The following is a 17,859-nucleotide window of genomic DNA, read 5'->3' as shown; positions in this document are numbered from 1 at the left end:
ACAAATCTATATAAACATCTATTTGTCCCGCCTACTTGACACATTGCCTCCACATCGTCAGCGGAACCATGAAAACGAAAAATTTTCGCGGAGTTAATTTGGCTTGGGTTTGTTTTCCACTTCAATACTTATTTGCTATTGAACGCACTGAAATTCCTGTTATTTTCTCGTTTAAATATAATATTGTCTTTATGATTTAAATACCTGCCATCACTCTCAAGTGTAATTTCAGTCGCGCCACTTAAACATGGCGGCACGTCGCGTTCGCTAAAATTTTATGCATTACCTATCTCCCGATGAACTCCTAGCTGTCTAGTGCAGACTGTCGAAATATCACAACGAAACCAGATTCCAGGGAATAATAATTTTTATTTCAATGTAGTAAAAAAGCAAATATGTTGTTGTAGATCAAGTCCGTCAAGAATAACTGATCAATTACAGTCAACTAGGTAACGTTTACATTGAATAGATTTACATAATGTGTTTCACTGCTATTGAGTGTATTTGCCAACACTATCTTATTTGTCAGGGCAATGAAGTATTTACCCAACATATCGCGCATTGAGTTGGCACGATGTTAAAGCCTGAAGGGATTGTGCATTGACGATTTACAATCCACCATCTAGCTCTCCTAAAGCCATATGACTTATAATAATGTCCTTGGAATTTGGATCTTATCTGCTCAGATTAGAACAGTGTTTTGTGTCTTATAGTAGATTAGATACGATGTTGTGATAGTGATTGTTGGAATTGAAATCCGAATTGAAGCGACGCGTTGAGATTAATGACCGTTGAAGAAGCAAATAGGATTTTGGACGCGACAAGAGCTTTACTCTGACGAAGATACCCATTGTTGTACAACGAGGCGGCCCTCTAAATTACTATGATAAACTGTTGTTCTATCAGAAATAAAGCTTTGTTTTGGCACTGCGTCAATACTTCATTAAATTGATCCACATAATGAATTCATTATACTACCAAATTTATAATTTCAAAATATTGTCTAGCAGTGATATACTCGTATTATAAATAGACCCAATTAAATATTTATTTTTTGTCCAACAAATACGTCTGCAAGCGGTGCAAAAAAATATTAAATTAAAAGAAAAATTGATAAATTATTTTGGAACACCGGTCCAATCACTCTTGACCAACAGCTACCGAAGCTTACCTGAAGTTGTCGAATTTCACCATTCCTTCCTATAATTGCGTACTTTTCATGTATTATGGGCTCCTCTGCTGAGTTGAGTGATGAATGACTCAACTCATTCATTCATTACGATACGCTGTAGTCAACTTTAAAAAATACCAATCACATGCCGCCGCGCTCCCATAGAATAAACTAAAAGGGCGCAGGGCGTCACGTCACGCGTTTATGTCTAGATTATATATAGATTAGATAGATTTTGTCTACTGAGATACTTACTAAAACTTTTCATGAATTATTTAGGTTTTATAGTAAAAAAGCATTCTTTTAGATGACTCGTAGAAAAAGTATTGCATACAACAGTGATTATAATCAAGCTTTTCAATCTCTGACCTTACTTAGGCAACTCAGCAAGCTTCGTTAGCAGACACGGTACGGTACTCGACTGTAAAGCTCTCTATTATATATAACGATTGTATAAATAGTACATTACTATAGAGGCCGGGAAACGTAGGGTTGCAGGCCAATACGCGGCCGGCAACCCCGTTTCTCGCCGAGATTTGTATAGTGCTTTTCTCAAACTTGCAATTAAAAACAAAAAATGTAGTCAATTTGTTTTGTGGCGACCTACTCGGCTCGCCACTCTACCAGCGGTGCACTGTGCGCGTAAGTCCGCGCGCAGGGCAACAACGGTGATTTGTTGTGCATATTCGTTGCTAGCGTACGTATATTTGTTGATGTTTGAATGCCAAAACATTGTGTCACAATTTGACGTTAAAAAACAAAAGAAGGTTGCTTTGCTGTCCTAGGAGTGTAACGCAGTATGAAATTCCTTTACATATCATCTTCACTCATGCCACCTGATATGTAGTATTTCCGGACCTAATTTGACGTAAGTCATGTCATCATTTCATAGCAAGTTTGAGAAAATACTCTATACTGTTCTTGCAATAGCTCTAATGGAAGCACACCTCGTAATAATAGTCTGACACGTCACCGTGGAACGCACCTCAGCTCAAACATTTATTTAAGCTCGGCGTTGACAACGTTAGGAGTAATTAGAAAATACCTTCAACTTTCTTAGCGCTACTATTAATAACTAGCTGCTTTGTCTCCTGACATTGAAATAGAATGTTCGTGAGATATTTGACGTTTCTTAGAAATGTTTGACGTTCGTTCAAGCTTTGCTACTTGATAGTTATAGTACAGTCAGCATCAAAAGTAGCGGATCAAACAACGCTTCAAAAGTATCTACCATTCTATAACAGCTTAACAAAGAGTGATGATTCTATATGTAAAACAATTTAGAATGTAAAAAATATACTTTAGGACGTGAATTTTAGAGATTTTCCTACATTTAGAAAATTTTTGGTGCGTTGTTTCATCCGCTACTTTTGATGCTGACTGTACCTCTCATGACATCTTAAAAATGAATTTATTTGTTAAATTCTTAATTAAGATTACTCTTGACCCCTATATTCTACCATCAAATAATATGGATATACTTATTATAAAAAGGTGTGCTTTTGTATCTATCAAAAGCACCCACTCATTTTGTATTCAGTTGAAAAAAAAGTTGAAAGATCATAAGGAAAACGACAGTAGACTTATGGTTATCTCTGTCTATGCTCTACTGGCAAACAACTCATGCCAAAAATATATTCGGATCGTAAAACTTGTGTTAAAATTGCAACGCACTAATAAACATATCGATTAGGATTAGATTGAAACAAGCAGAATATAGCCGCTGCATTCATATCAGTGCATTCATCTCCCATAAACTCTAAATCCAATAACAATGCGGTCAAAAAACAAAGAGCTATTTATCTATTAAAAGCAACCCGCGAACACTTCTAAGCCCGTGCGTCCACACGGTACGACAAAAAGAAGCCGATTGTGTTTTAATAATTTGATATGGTTTTCATATAATTATGAAACGACCTTGAGTCTTTTTATCAGACATCTATGCCTAATGTGCAAGTTGCGTAAAGTTTCCAAAAAGATGGAAAAGTTTTCAGGAATTTCAGGAATTTTTTACATGAGGCAAATGATATTTTCATTTAAGAAATGAAAAATTTCGATTCTTGTTCAAAACATGAGAAGTTTCCGATTTTTTTCAAATGGGCCATGAGCCCCTACGGAAAACCAGTGCTAGCTTTATAGTTCCGAGCAGTTAATGTTCCGATTCTCTACTTTTTATTGTTTGTGAGAAATGGAATATGTATCCCATGTGGCCATGTGGCCATGTTGGCCATTTGGCCAGTAGTAATTACTACCTTTGCAGGTAGAGTACCTTACCTACCTACCCACCTATCTAGGTAGGGTACCTTTATTTCACAGTTTTGGAAACTTTTCAACGACAGATCAGTAGTTATGGGACGACTCCTGATTTCATTACGTCTGCACCAACGTAAGCCGTTAAAGCTGATGCTCGCAGTCAAGGTGGTATGCGATGAAAACTATACCAAATTATAAAAACAGAATACACCTCCAGGGACAAAAGGGACAAAAAGGTGTCCACGCGTCCGTGACGCGGGACCGTCCTGAATTATGGGCCCGATCTCGCTGGATAATTTATTTAAAACAGTTCCGTCCACGGTGCACAAAATGGATTTATTTTAATTTAAACTCATTAGTTTGTTTTGTTTTGTAAAGATAACGCTTTGTGTGTAATATTTATGTTGTTTTAAGTTTTGTTTGTACTTTTTGTTAACTTGTGTTTTATGTTGGACTTTGGGTTGACAACGTTTTGTATTTCAAACAGCAACCTAGGATGTTTTTATGCGGTAGAACCAAAGGCTTAAGATACTTAGTATCGCAAGGGTGGATTCATATTCTTTTTATAAGAATACATTGTTTTGGTTTATATGTTTAATATTTTTAAATCTAATTTTGAAATCGGTAATCTGCCATTAGACGTCCCGTATTTGGCGACATTCAGACAGTATAGCATGCATTATGTACATATTTACATTTAATAACTTACCAACTACTTAAAAGTTGACCTATGAAACCAAATCGCAATTTGAGATAGGAAGAATTTCTGTTTAGCCCTGAATACGATTAAGAATATTTTATTTTAACTGAAAGATCAGACGAGTTGGCCACTTGACAAAGCCTGCGTTGTGGATATTTTATTTACAAACTGGATAATATATAAAAAAAATATTATAGGACAGTATTACACAAACTGACTAAGTCCCACAGTAAGCTCAATAAGGCTTGTGTTGAGGGTACTTAGACAACGATATATATAATATATAAATATTTATAAATACTTAAATACATAGAAAACACCATATAACACCAGAATACCAGATAACAAATATCCATGTTCATCACATGAATTAATGCCCTTACCAGGATTTGAACCCGGGACCATCAGCTTCGTAGGCAGGGTCACTACCCACTAGGCCAAACCGGTCGTCAAATTTAGGTTGTTTCATAGTTATTTCATCATTTAATGAAGTATATTATACATATACACTTTTATAAAGATGATATTCAAAATGTCCGCAAAAAGTCTAAAACAGCTTTAATTTAAAAGTAAAGTAAAGTAAGATAAAAGCAATACAGAACATGAAATATTACAATGTTTCAACGCCTCCGCACCCAACCTAAGATTAATAAGCTTCCTATCTCACTCCTAAATAAATTGCAGTCATGCCCCAGATGTTCAAAGGCGCATCTTTACCCGTCTCACTCTATCCACTTAAGAGCAGGTGTGTAAGATATATTTAGTATGTTAGTGGGCATCAGGTGTGAGTTCCGGTCATTGACCTGAGAACCTTCGACTCTGACAAATTCTACCTGTGATGTCACTTTTATAAATTGGGATGACCTAACTGGATTTTTCCGGGCGGTTACTTTTTTTAAACTAGACATGTTTAGAAAGCCGGAAATTATATTGAATTTGCATTTCAGAATAATTTTCCTTGTTTTTTCATAAGTTCGTGAAATAAATTATGAATATTTTTTGAGCCAGATGGGTCATACTTGGCCTCCATTTTTATTTGTTCCTTAAAAGTACATCTTTAGATAAGATATTATAAGTTAGAAGTGCCATAATTGCTATGTGTATAACGGTCATTAAAGGGTTGGATATTTATTATTTTGTTGAAAAAATACTTAAGTAGTAAAATTGACTACAACAATTAAATAAGTTTAAAATAAAATATTAATAAATATTATGACATTCTTAGGTACACAAGTTGACTAACTCCCACGGTGAGTTTAAGGAGGCTTGTGTTGTGGGTACTCAGACAACGATATATATAAAATACAAATACTTAAATACATAGAAAACATCCATGAATCAGGAACAAATATTTATATTCACACATATAAATGCCCTTACCGGGATTCGAACTCAGGACCATGGGCTTCATTGGCAGGGTCACTACCCACTAGGCCAGAGCGGTCCTCGAATTTGACTTATATACTTATTTTACCTACACATTGGCTCACAGAAGCTAGCTCCAAACCTATTGGTCGATTTCCGCACGTCTCATCTCCGCCAAAGTGGATAAGCAACCTAAGTCGTATAATTGGTTTGGTTGCCGTAACCATAATTTAGAAACTGAACCCCTAGTGTAAATTTATTCGATAGTTGCGTTAAGTGTCATTTTGTATGGGATTTTGAGTTTCCAAAACGTCCCGCTTGGCGCGCTGTTTCTAAATCCCATACAAAATAAGACTTAACGCAAACGCGTACGTCACGTTACGCTATCGAATAAATGTACGCTAGGGGTTCTGATCGTCATCTTTCAAAAGAGAACTATTAAACTTCCCGTAAAATAAAATTTAATGAACGTTTTAACGGTGACATATTTTTAGTGCAAACAACCCATCCTAGCGCCAACTTATACCATCGTTCCCAATGTACCTTACGATGTACACTCTGTTCCAATGGAATTTCACTTTCCGAAAAACAAATAATGTAACATTTCTATTGTCTCATAAAAAATTCGAACGATTGAAATTCAACCCAATTAAAAGTAAAACTAGATTCAAACTTCCCTAGCTATAATTTTGTAGGGCAGTTGTCACGAAGACATACTTTACCAAATGCAAAACTTAACAAATACATTTTCTTCTTTGCAGAGGACAGGCGAACTTCATGAGAACGATAAACAGCAAACGGCTGGCACGGTAAGTCCACGTTAAAGCTGTTTCCACATTGGGAGTAGATCCGCAAGCCACACCGGTGTGCGAGATATTTATTATACGTGCCACGAACCTGCATAGATTCCGGACCGAGTACTTCTACAACCAAGTGTGATTGAAAGAGAAGTCAAATTAGAGGATTGCATCATGTTTTGATTAATAGAGCAATGGCGTCATAATGCCATAATGCCAACATTACAATAAATCAATACGGACGTATGATACGTGACGTATGTGACGTGCAATAGCTAGGGAAGTGTCATATATTGACATATATAATCATAAAGTAGTGCGAGCGAGTGCATTATTCTCGTACTTGTCCGTACATGTATTGGCAAGAGTGAGACGCACGATAGCTAAATTTCATCATGTTTGGTCCTCTCTTTTAAATAATTTTCTCCAGTCTCCTACGATCAACTTTCTTGCTCATTGTGACAGTAATCCGGCTCAGACACTTGCTCAGACACCGGAGCGGCGTGCGAATCTGCATCAGTGCTAAACGTATAATAATAAAGTAATGGCCTCTCAAAACGTCACCGATAATCGCATGTGATTTGATACATTGCGCCTTTTATTCGATTGCCTGAACTCGTTGGTCCTACTTAGCCGACAATTATCTTAAATCGCATGCCGTTTGTTGCAACGTCTGTAAAAGCCTTAATTCCGCGTTAAAGCCACGATCCTGAGTTCCGTTTAACGGAACGGAGCTATCGAGTCACTCGCGACAGCCGAGAAATATATCGAGCTGGAATATGCTGGCGAATATACGAAGGAATTGGCTTTAGGTAAATTCAATACTTTTACTGGCTAAAACAGTCCGGTCCATACTTTTAGAAATCTAGACTACAAATTCTCGTTTAAAAAACAGATTGAATTATACCTATGAAATATTTTATAAATAGCCCTTCTTAATTTTTGGTATGGGGTGTCACTTTTTACAAAGGTTATAAAACGAGTCAAAGGAAGAAAAGAATCCAAGTGTGGTTCTAAATATTTTCCCTGTCCCCAACTGAAGGCTGATATTTATGAGCTTTTGAATCCAAATTCGTCTCTGTAACAGATCTCAAGAGCCTAAAAAGTCATGGATTATACTTCAATTGAAAAGAAAATTCTGCGAAGAAAAGTTAGTCTTATTCAGAGTTAACCTTGTTAAAGCAAAAAGGTACCTGTTATTTGTCAATTAAGCAAGAAACTTTATCCAATTCCTTTCATGCTTTGTCTTGTTAAAAATGTTATCGTCTTCTAACGTTATAAAAGATGTACAGAATTTCTTCGTGTCTTGTCATATAAGCGTCTTATACTTTCTTAACGTTCACGTAATCTGCACTGTCAGTTTTCTTAGAAAATAAAATGCGTTTTAAAAAGACCGCTCTTGACCGCTTGATATATTCGTGTCATAAGGGCTCTTTTTACGCAAATCTTTCGATCCCTTTGAGGAATTCCTTTTTTTTACTTTACGACTCGGGCCGCATTGTCTGCGAGGGCCACATAAAACTAGGATCTCCAATATCGCGCCATCTGCCTTCTGATCATCCCGAAAAGTCACTCAGAAGGCAAATTACGGAATCTCTTTACTGCAAGCGTCAGAAGGGACATTACGCAGTCCGAATAGGCATTCTTTATAACTTGTATTGGAATGTTTCGCCTCCAATGTCAGACTAATTATTCCTCGCTTTCACCCTTAGAAATTTCCCCGATCTTTTATTTTCCTATTTGTCCTAAATTGTCAATGACTTTTGAAGAGGGACTTTTTTTCGCTTTGAAGGATACCGAGAAAAACATAAATTAGGCCGTTCTTTGTTTCTTTGTATCAAACGGAGGAAAGTTTTAAAATCTTCTTTAGTCTCATTACCGAGTTATCTGGGGCGTCTCCATAATGGGAATGATTCGTTGCACCCGACGCACGCGCCGTGCGTATGATACGGTCGCCGGTCACGATAATAAAACGTCTAAAACAAAGGGAAATAAAAGGAAGCCTCGAATAATATTGGATCCTCGACCGCCGGAACGGTGTTGGGCTTAAATTTTCGGTTTTTTCCCGGTTTTTCGGGCGAACTTTCGGGGCTTTCCTTCCTGACTTGGTAACGGACCTTTCGAAGTTCACGGCGCGGTTTCCCGTTGTTCTTTGTTTGAATTTATTATGAAGGAAGGATATTATGAAGGAAGAGAAACTGATCTGAAAGTTTGCATTGTCTTTGTTAAAGGTGCTTAAGTCTCGCCTAGGTGTCGTAGGTATGAAAACAGGGTGTGCAGGGAAGAATTAGCCGGGAACAAAGGGGCTGTAGGCAAACAAGTTTGTGAAAGGCTGCTTAACTCTCAGCCCCCTTGAGAACATGTGGGAGGGAGGCAAATGAGACGCCATCCAGAAAACATTATGGCACGTGCCGATGAAAATGCAGCTGAATTTCGGAGTTTCGCTTACAATTTACGAGCTATATGTGGAAGTGTTTAGAAACATTTAAAATGTCGTTTAGAAGCCCAGTTTGCGTGGTGTTAATGATTATGTCTCGATTTGCTGCTGTATTAAACCCAATCGAAAAACATGACATTTATTTGGCTGTTTGTATAGTATTTATTTGTTTATTTTTTAACACACTTAAGGCCTGTTTCACAATGTCTAAGTATCTAAAGTCCTGGATAAGCTACTTGCCACTTATCTGACGAATAAAGTCATCGTAGGCGTTTCACAATCTTCAAATAAGCTTAACTGATACAGTGCTAAGTTTTGAAGGAGGTTTTATCTGGCAGTTAACTTATTTGTTAATTATCTATCCAATATTTTACTTGGACATTGTGAAACATGCCCTTACACTAACTGGGTGAATCAACTTTTTTTGTTTTGTTATACTGTCCCGTTGTCCAAGGGACAACAGTGGCACAGTTTGTTTGAAGAGACGTTGTATGCCGTTCTATTAATATGCTTAGTAGGGGGCCCATTATGGACATTGGTTATAACGACCACAAAAACGCAAGTTTGATACATTTAAGTACCATAAAATCAGTATTTCAATGAACTTTTGTCCCCTGGACAACTGATCGTAACCATGGCAACGAGTGACGCTAAAAAGTTGATTCTCCCAACTAATATACCAAATAAAAGTTATATGTTATATGGAAGTATGCGTGTTTATCAATACAGTTTAATTAAATATAACGATTTCCTTCTAAAACATACTTTCAGAACCATACATATGGTGAAACGATTCAATCTGTTTAACAAGCTCAATAATTAACTTACTCTCAACTTTTATCTAACCACAGAAGCTTAAAAGCTTATAAAAAGCGGATTACAGACAAGCTTATTAGAATATTTGAAGCTCGGATTACAAGAGGGGAACAACTCCATCTAATAACCAATAAGTTGTAGTTACACACGCACATCCCTTTGTCTAGTTACACTATATTAAAGATATCCCTTCATACTTTAGAGCACGGTGGAAACAATAGAGACAGTACCTTGACTTTTTACGAGTGAATTCCATCCCTACTACTCGTATACCTACTCAATATTATAAGTTCATAAGCAACTCTGTCTGGTCGGCTGTTACCTCTTCCTGCTTAAACTGATGAACCGATAACGCTAAATTTGGTTTAGATAATATTGAGGCCCCGGAAAGGATACACGGTAGTTTTTATCATTCATCATCGTCATTTCACGCAGACGAAGTCGCAGATGAAAGCTAATAATTTAATAAAACGTTAAATCTGCCCATTTGGCAGGGGTTTTTCTCAAACTAAATTGAGTTTCACATAGGGGTACCTTTAATGACAGCTGGAGCATTTCGAAATAGTCATTTATGATACAAGTGCAGAAAATAGGAAATTCGCAACGAGTGGGGTAAATTAAAACACGATCAAAGGGAGTGTTTTAAATCGACACGAGTTGGGAAATTACCTATTCGCACGTGTATCGTACAACGTTTCACAGTACATGTGACTCTTTAAAGATTCGACATATGTACGGAAAGTGCTGATTCCCGCACGCGTATACACGATATGTATAGTAGCACCATATGTATCGTAAAGTATTTTAACACACTACTAGTTTAGTTTAATTTCGGACCGTGTTTGACTAAGTATAGTAGATCTCGATTCCCAACAGCTCTTTAAGGCAATCACTTTGTTTACTTATTTAATCACTACCTACTTTATTAAATAAATAAGATATCTAGTAACTAAAATAAAAGTGGTATATTTATTTTAAAAATGCACGAGACCACACACATTTGAAAATAGTAGGTACTACTTATATTTACTGTACCGAAATGTTTACCAGAAAGCGCGCACGTCTGACGCCTGCTTAGTCGCTTTCAAAATCCATGACGCATTCAAAGTCAAGATACTGTACCAGTGTATATACTTGCACTGCGTTCCACCCTTACGCAATTACATCAAAATATCATTTGATTCATGTTTGTACTTACACTTAGAGTTTAAAGTTAAACTGCGCTTTTAATTGCTAGGGGAGATGAAAAGGTGTCAATTATCACCTTTTCAATCCAGTTTACGAGCAAAATATTTAAGGTGAGTGCATGTTAACGAGTTTAAATATACCGCATAACGTATAAGTAGATATGGTGAGAGCATGTCTGGCGCGCCATTTAAGTATATTTTCCGTGTTTTCGACATGTTTCATAGGTAACACCCACAGGTCTAGGCATACGTTTAAACATAATAGAATTATGCAAAAGGAATACTATCACGTATATGAACATTTCATAACTGCGAAAAAAACAGACTACAAATGAAGAAACGTGACCACGTTTGAGCTTCATAGCGGCTACTAGAATGTACCAAAACGTAAGTATAACGATTTTTTTTCTTTGTTTTGGAAAATACGAAAAGCTGTACGTATACAAGAAATACGGTGGGTGATTACATCTTGGAATATACTGATACAAAAGCATATAATTTACGCAATCATATATTATTTCTAATTTTCCAACCCTCCAGTGACACTTGACATCATTCCGATGATATTTGATAGACAATCTTGTACATTCTAGATCTGTAGATAAAAAATACATAGGCTACGGTATCGGTTTTGACCATAGAGGAACAATTTGACAGAGGCCGCGCAACTGACGACCAGCTGTGGCACTGCAATGGGGGAAGGATTCAATGTGTTCGTTTCACGTATACCTAGGCGGATTGAGTACATTTTCTCTAGTTTGGTACGAACACCTTTCTGGCTCGGGGATAAGGTTTAATTTAGTATGGCAAAAAAAGTGAGAGCGCCTTCCACTTCAGGTACAACTTCATGGATTAATATCGTATTTTACGAAAGATAATGTGTTCATTGATTAACTTATGTATGAAAATTTATCCTACCTCTTTTTTTCTTTCGATCGGTATAATTTTAACAACATTCGACCACGCATGCCGGCGTATTTTTTTTTCTTCGAACAATAATGCACTAACGTTTCAATTCGACTGACGGCAGATTGGTGGATGAGGCCATAGAGATAACTGTCAATGTGAGTGTGTCACGCGTAAATACTAGAAAATTAGTGGTTGATGGAATCCTATTTGTGTTTTAGCGAAACTACGTCCTTAGTATTCTAGGTCCATGGTTTTGACCTATCATTTGGTCCGATCATCGATGTGGGTTATTAAAAAAAAATGTTTACGAAATTGGTCATAAGGCCCATCTATTATACCGGCCCTCTCGATAAAATATTTGGTTAGATTTGCATAAAACGTTTCACCTACTTTAAAATTTCATGCAACATAACCATTAATCTTCTAACAATTAAAATACAATAGATAAACCTTTCTTTTATCAGTCTAAATTCTATAATTATCTTAAAAGAGCTTTTCAGCCACATATCCCGTAAGACCTTACGCCCTTTTACCCAGGTCAGGTAATTAAGTAGGTTAACATTTAACGCTACCCCCATTTGTTAAGCACGGTTATCAATGACGGATGCGTGTAGATAAATGCGTGAACATTCATAATGCTAAGGGAACACGGGCGAGTGTAACGCTCAGGTAGACCAGTAAAAAAACGCTCTCTAAATAAAAATATAAATAGAAAAATATTTCTTGTAATAAAAAAATATACAGCAACCAAAACGATAAACAAATAGGTTGACTGTACCTACAGTTCAGTATTCAAAAATGAATTTACATCATGCATGAAACAAAGCTCTAGAAAATTACGGAAGATAAAAAATAGAACGCAGTTATTTTTTACACAATTTCGTTTTAAAAATCAGAAATAACTATAAATAGTATACCTTGTTGGTTTACCTTAGGGTTGTCATACGTCCCGTGTATACGGGACTGTCACTGTATTTATTTATCGCGTCCCGTATTTTCTCCTGACTCGTTTTTGTTGTCCCGTATCAGTTCCGAATAATCATGGCAACCCGTGACCTTGACCGTGGCGTCACGTGTGTGTTTCATACAAACTTCATAGTTGCTAATTGTAACGAGTACTAAAACTTATAGCATCCATTCCGATAGGATTAAACTGAACCAACGTCATAATCACGGCAGTAATGCGGCGGCGAACGTTACTTTTATCAAGGAAATTTACAGATAGGTACATATCGTCGGCAACAACGACACCACAACCGTAATGCAGCTGCAATTGAAATCCGAACGTCACCTTAGTTAACATCCGTACTTACCCCTGTAAGATTCTCGAGATCACGTTACAGTAGCGTCCAATAACTACTTTGACTGCACTGACGAAAGCTATGGGAACACACACTCGTATCGGCCGGTTATTTATTATTATTAACCAGGTTGAGTTACTGGTTACCAAGTGACCTGTGACTTTTAACAAAGAAGCTTCGAGCTTTGTTTGGGATTTGTCTCCTTATAAAGTTGTAATAGGTGTAATTGGTAGTAAAAAATAAAGTATTGTAAACCTATAGTCCAACAACTATTTAATAATTTATTTAAACCTTATTGCACAAAAGAAAAACTTAATGTAGAAAAGGCGAACTTAATGCCATGAGGCATTCTGTACCTGTCAACCTTAGGGCAAAGCAGAAAAGATTGTAGGCGGTGGTTTAAGCTAAAAGAAATGTTTATTGAAAGAATTAGAGTCCTAATACACATAAATTAATTATAAAAACATTCAGAATTGTTTTATAGCACTAAAACATAAGTCTAGTTTAAGTATGAGTTTATATAAAAAAAACACACTGAAAAATGATACGGTCTGACGTGAAACTAATCATATGACCGCCGTGCCAGGAGCAAACGAACGCAATCACCATATTCTTGCTATTGACTGTTCCTCAACGCTTGAAAAGCCCGCAGCGCCCAGATGATTGGAACAATTCGATCGATTCTTTTGAGTAAGTATCTAACCTACTCGGTATCGGTTACCTACTCTTCGCTTCCACTACTAAGCGAACATTTCTATGGAAACCATTAAATTTGCTCCAAGTCTACACGCGCAGTATATCTACCCTTTCTAAGATCTTCCGCATACATACGTACGCATTGTTTGCGGTACTAAGGCTCCCCTTTCATTAGGCTCCCCGCACGCAAACGTCAAACGGATCGTGTTCGAATGACCGAAGACGCTGGGGCGACTCAATTAGTGAAAACATCAATAACCGACCTTATTATGTAATAATAAGGATCAATTTTCAGCTCGACTTGAAGGATGTGGGTTTGCGGAGGACTTACAAACTACAATAGTATTTAATTTAACCTATTCAATGCCGAGGGCGTAATATGGCGTAGAATAAGTTAAAGTATATTTGTATTATTTTGTGTACTGCCTATGAGCGTATAATTTAAATTGGCCTTTAAGATTAATGAGTTCTATGCGCAAATATTGTTATTACTTTCTATTAGTACCTATTCATATTAATATTCAGAACGCACGTAACGTATTCTTTCGAAATGTCGATTGTGCATTGAAGAAGTGATTAACACTATATCACTGCATATTTTATATCAGACTTTTGATTTACGTACTCTCTTTTTCGAGAGAAACTTAAACTAAGTCGATTGTACAGAATGCCAACCCTAGTGACAATATCGGATCGCAAAGTCAACTTAAATCAATCAATTGCAAAAGAAACATGCTTAGAACTGTTTCAACGCTCTCTTTGTACCAACTTTTATTTGACTTGTCTTGTTACTGAGTTTGTTTTTACTTTCAGTTCATGCTGTTCTGTGGAATTCATTCACTTCTAATATAAACCCGTATTCTATTGTATTATTTGGCGTTGAAACTCTAGGTCCATGGGGTCCCAGCGCGCACAAGTTTTTTTGGAGAAATTGCGATACATCTGGTTGACGTAACTGGTGACCGAAGAGCTGGCGGCTTCCTCGCACAACGTATCAGTATTGCGATACAACGAGAATATGCCGCCAGCATCCTTGGTACAATGCCTCAAGGGCCTATTTTAGATATAAGCTAGTTATAGTAATCATCTGTATATATCCATTATGTATATTGTTATTGTAAATTGTATAAAATAAAAGTGATTATATGAACTTGACAATTGACGACGGTTATGGACTTTCAGACATAGTTAATTTTACAACTTTGACATTTAAGTGAATGAATTTAGATTTACTTTTTTGAAGTTTTCTGTCCCACACGCCTTCTATCTCTCCCTCATACTTAATTTCGACGCAAGCCAATAAAAATGCAAAAAGAGGGGTAGTCAAAGCTCTGGGGATCTCACATCTGTCGATGGGGCTTACCTACTCTTTCCAACTCCATTGTAGGCCTGCAGAGTACTCGGCTCAGTTCATCCAGATTATTTTATGACCTCGAGACTGAATCACTATGCGTACAGAGTTTATGTTATACTGGTTAGCTTGCAAGCGATGATAACATATGTGCTGCGTGACAATTTATAAGAGCGTAACTTTACAAAAAAGTCAACGGCGCTTACGTCATTGTTTACATTGACTTGTAGAATAGGACCCCTCGGTGCTTCTGGTCGCCTAGTAGCTAGAGGTTAGTTAAGAGAGATTACGAGTAAAAAAAATGGATTATCGCCATTTTTGCAGTAATGGGTATGTTTAGAATAAATAATTATAATGGTACCAAAAACCCTAATGAACTCTTCATTCCTCTTAAAGAACAAAAAGATATCAAATTTTAGAAGTAGAATTCATTAACCAAAACATCCCTCTCGGATTTAGATAATTCATATTCATCATAATATACAAAGTCTCTTCTTATATCGTATTCGAATGCTAAAAAAAGTCTAAAAGGGAAGAAATTAAAAAGCAAGCCTCATTAAAACCTTTGTAACACTGATATAGGGATCAAACCCAAGTCCTAATTACAATTCAACAAAGAGCGCCATCTACAAAAGTAACGGGGGACAAATCCAAGGGGACCACAGGTCCCCTTTTATACCCATGAGCCCTATATAGCGTAATTCTGGGCCCGTATTTACTTTCCTCTCTCAAACGTAAGATAGGGGACGAGTTAAGTTCATGGTGATTGTCAAATATTTTCGGAAGACAAAGGCAAAACAGCCCAATTAGTAAGTTCAAGAATGTAAAGCTTTAACGTTGAGAAACGAGTATTTGCTTTAAAATTCGTCTGTCGTCTTTAAGCGCTAGCGACTATCAGATTCTTAAAGCGTAAACGAAAAAAGAACGGTTAATTTTATTCAAAATTTAAATTTGAAAAACCGGCGAACATCAAAAAGGTCAAGTATTTACGTCCATTTCTTTTTCTCTAAACACTGGCAACTTCGGTCTACGTTTTAAAACATTTAGTTTTATTCGAAATTCGAATTGAAATAACCAGCCAGCATAAAAAAGGGTCTTTGATCGGTTTGTTATTGTAACGTCAACACGTGCGTCGGCCGCCACACGTGCCTACCGGTGCTATTATCCATGACCATTTCTAACCCTTATAACAAACATATAAGTTCTACCAATACTCAATTAAATGTTGATGTTGGTACCGCTGCATGTAAACAGCGGTTGCACTATAAAACACCCACCGATGCCCTGTATCAACATGCTACTAATTGAATTTAAGCATTCAAACATGGAACGTTGGCTGAATGGTCGCGAACCGTTCGAGAATTTTAAATAAATCGTATCATTCAATTACGAAATTCTAAAATAAACTCAAATCGCTTGCGTTTAAAATCCAATTTTTAACTAACATAAAACTAATATGATACTGCGGTAGTTTTTCGAATGTTGCAATATAAATTAACTCACAAAGTGCTCTACATTCAGCGAATAGTTTTTTATTGATTGCGATTGAATATTTTATCGTGGACCGTATTATTTGTCGTAACAGAAAATATTTGCTATCATATGAATATTTTTTGTTTGTTGTCCTTCGCAAATGTTGGAGATGTATTATTTTATTGTTCGTCTAGGTCACCGCTATCGGAGACATGAGAATAATATAGACTGTTAGTCTTCACATAACGTCTCGTGCCTGAGTATTTTTCTATACAGAACTTAGACATGGAAATATATAAGTGCCATTTAGTAAACTCTGTGATGTTAGTAACTCAAATAGATCATATATGTTACCGCCACCAATCATGGGACATTTAATAAAAAAATTGGAGTTTTTTTGATATTTCACCGACATCTGTAAAATTTCTACCGCTTTATGGTTTAAAAGTTGAATGCCCAATTCGTCCTTTATGTTTTCTATGTATTTAATGAAAGCTAATGCAATTGGTTTCAATATTATTAACCAATTAAAACTATGCTTTTTTGCTCTAGTCATGGGATGTATGGCGCCATTAACTTTCAAACTATCAAATATCAATTAAAAATAAAACTTAAGCAGCTCTTTGGTTCTTGTTTATGGTAAAATGTTGCCAGCGATTAAAAACTGATGGTAAATACTTGTTTTACAGGATTTGTCTATACCATCCCATTACTGGTGACTGTTCCATTATAGGAGTGTTTACTGTACTAAAGAAAAAGTGGCCAAGCCCTCAAGTAGCTCAAGGACGGAATCTAACCGTCGTTTTCAGCTTACGTGGCTAATGCCCTGACAACTAGCTCACCTGGCCACGGCGGTACGCGTCCCAAATTCTCGAGTATAATTATGCAATTATAAAAGGCAACAAAAATTGACCAACTGTAAAGAACGAGCTTGCATTTCCTATACGAATCCTTTACGGAGTTTCGATATAGGGACTATAGGGTAGGGAGAGAGATTATGCTGCCATCTATACAACTAATGGACAAATCATACAACTTTTATTAAATATTTTGACTCTGAGGTTGTAAAAAACTTGAATGGATCATTTTAATAAGAGCTATCTACGACTATGCTATATCGCCTCATTAAAGTTTGTTCCCGTGGGTACGGTCAAGGAATTAAATTTTAATACCATTTGGTACTCTGTCACAGTGACAATATTATAGTACCTAGCGACTTTACTTTTTTAAATCTATGCTTTCATATTGATTGTTACTGTGAGAAGGTACGAAATGGTACTGAAATTAAATCCTTTGACTGTACCTTATATGTCGATGGCACCAATCATAGGACATTTAAGAGAAAATTTGGTTTATTGTTATATATTGGAGTTATTTTTGATATTCCACCGACACCTATAAAA

At 36.5% G+C, this 17,859-nt stretch overlaps 1 protein-coding gene across 2 annotated transcripts in view; it reads left to right on the top strand.

Annotated features, from left to right (window-relative positions):
• LOC133518109 (leucine-rich repeat neuronal protein 1-like) overlaps positions 1–17,859 on the top strand; it is a 361,984-nt gene that overhangs the window by 195,535 nt on the left and 148,590 nt on the right. For both annotated transcript variants that reach the window (XM_061851695.1, XM_061851694.1), the window contains one exon: positions 6,251–6,298. In XM_061851695.1, coding sequence (XP_061707679.1) covers positions 6,251–6,298 — 48 coding nt within the window. The remainder of the gene's footprint in view (positions 1–6,250; positions 6,299–17,859) is intronic.

Source organism: Cydia pomonella, chromosome 5 (assembly GCF_033807575.1).
Source record: "Cydia pomonella isolate Wapato2018A chromosome 5, ilCydPomo1, whole genome shotgun sequence".
NCBI lineage: Eukaryota > Metazoa > Arthropoda > Insecta > Lepidoptera > Tortricidae > Cydia > Cydia pomonella.
The sequence above is the reverse complement of the archived record's forward strand: the minus strand, read 5'-3'. Positions and strand labels throughout refer to the sequence as shown.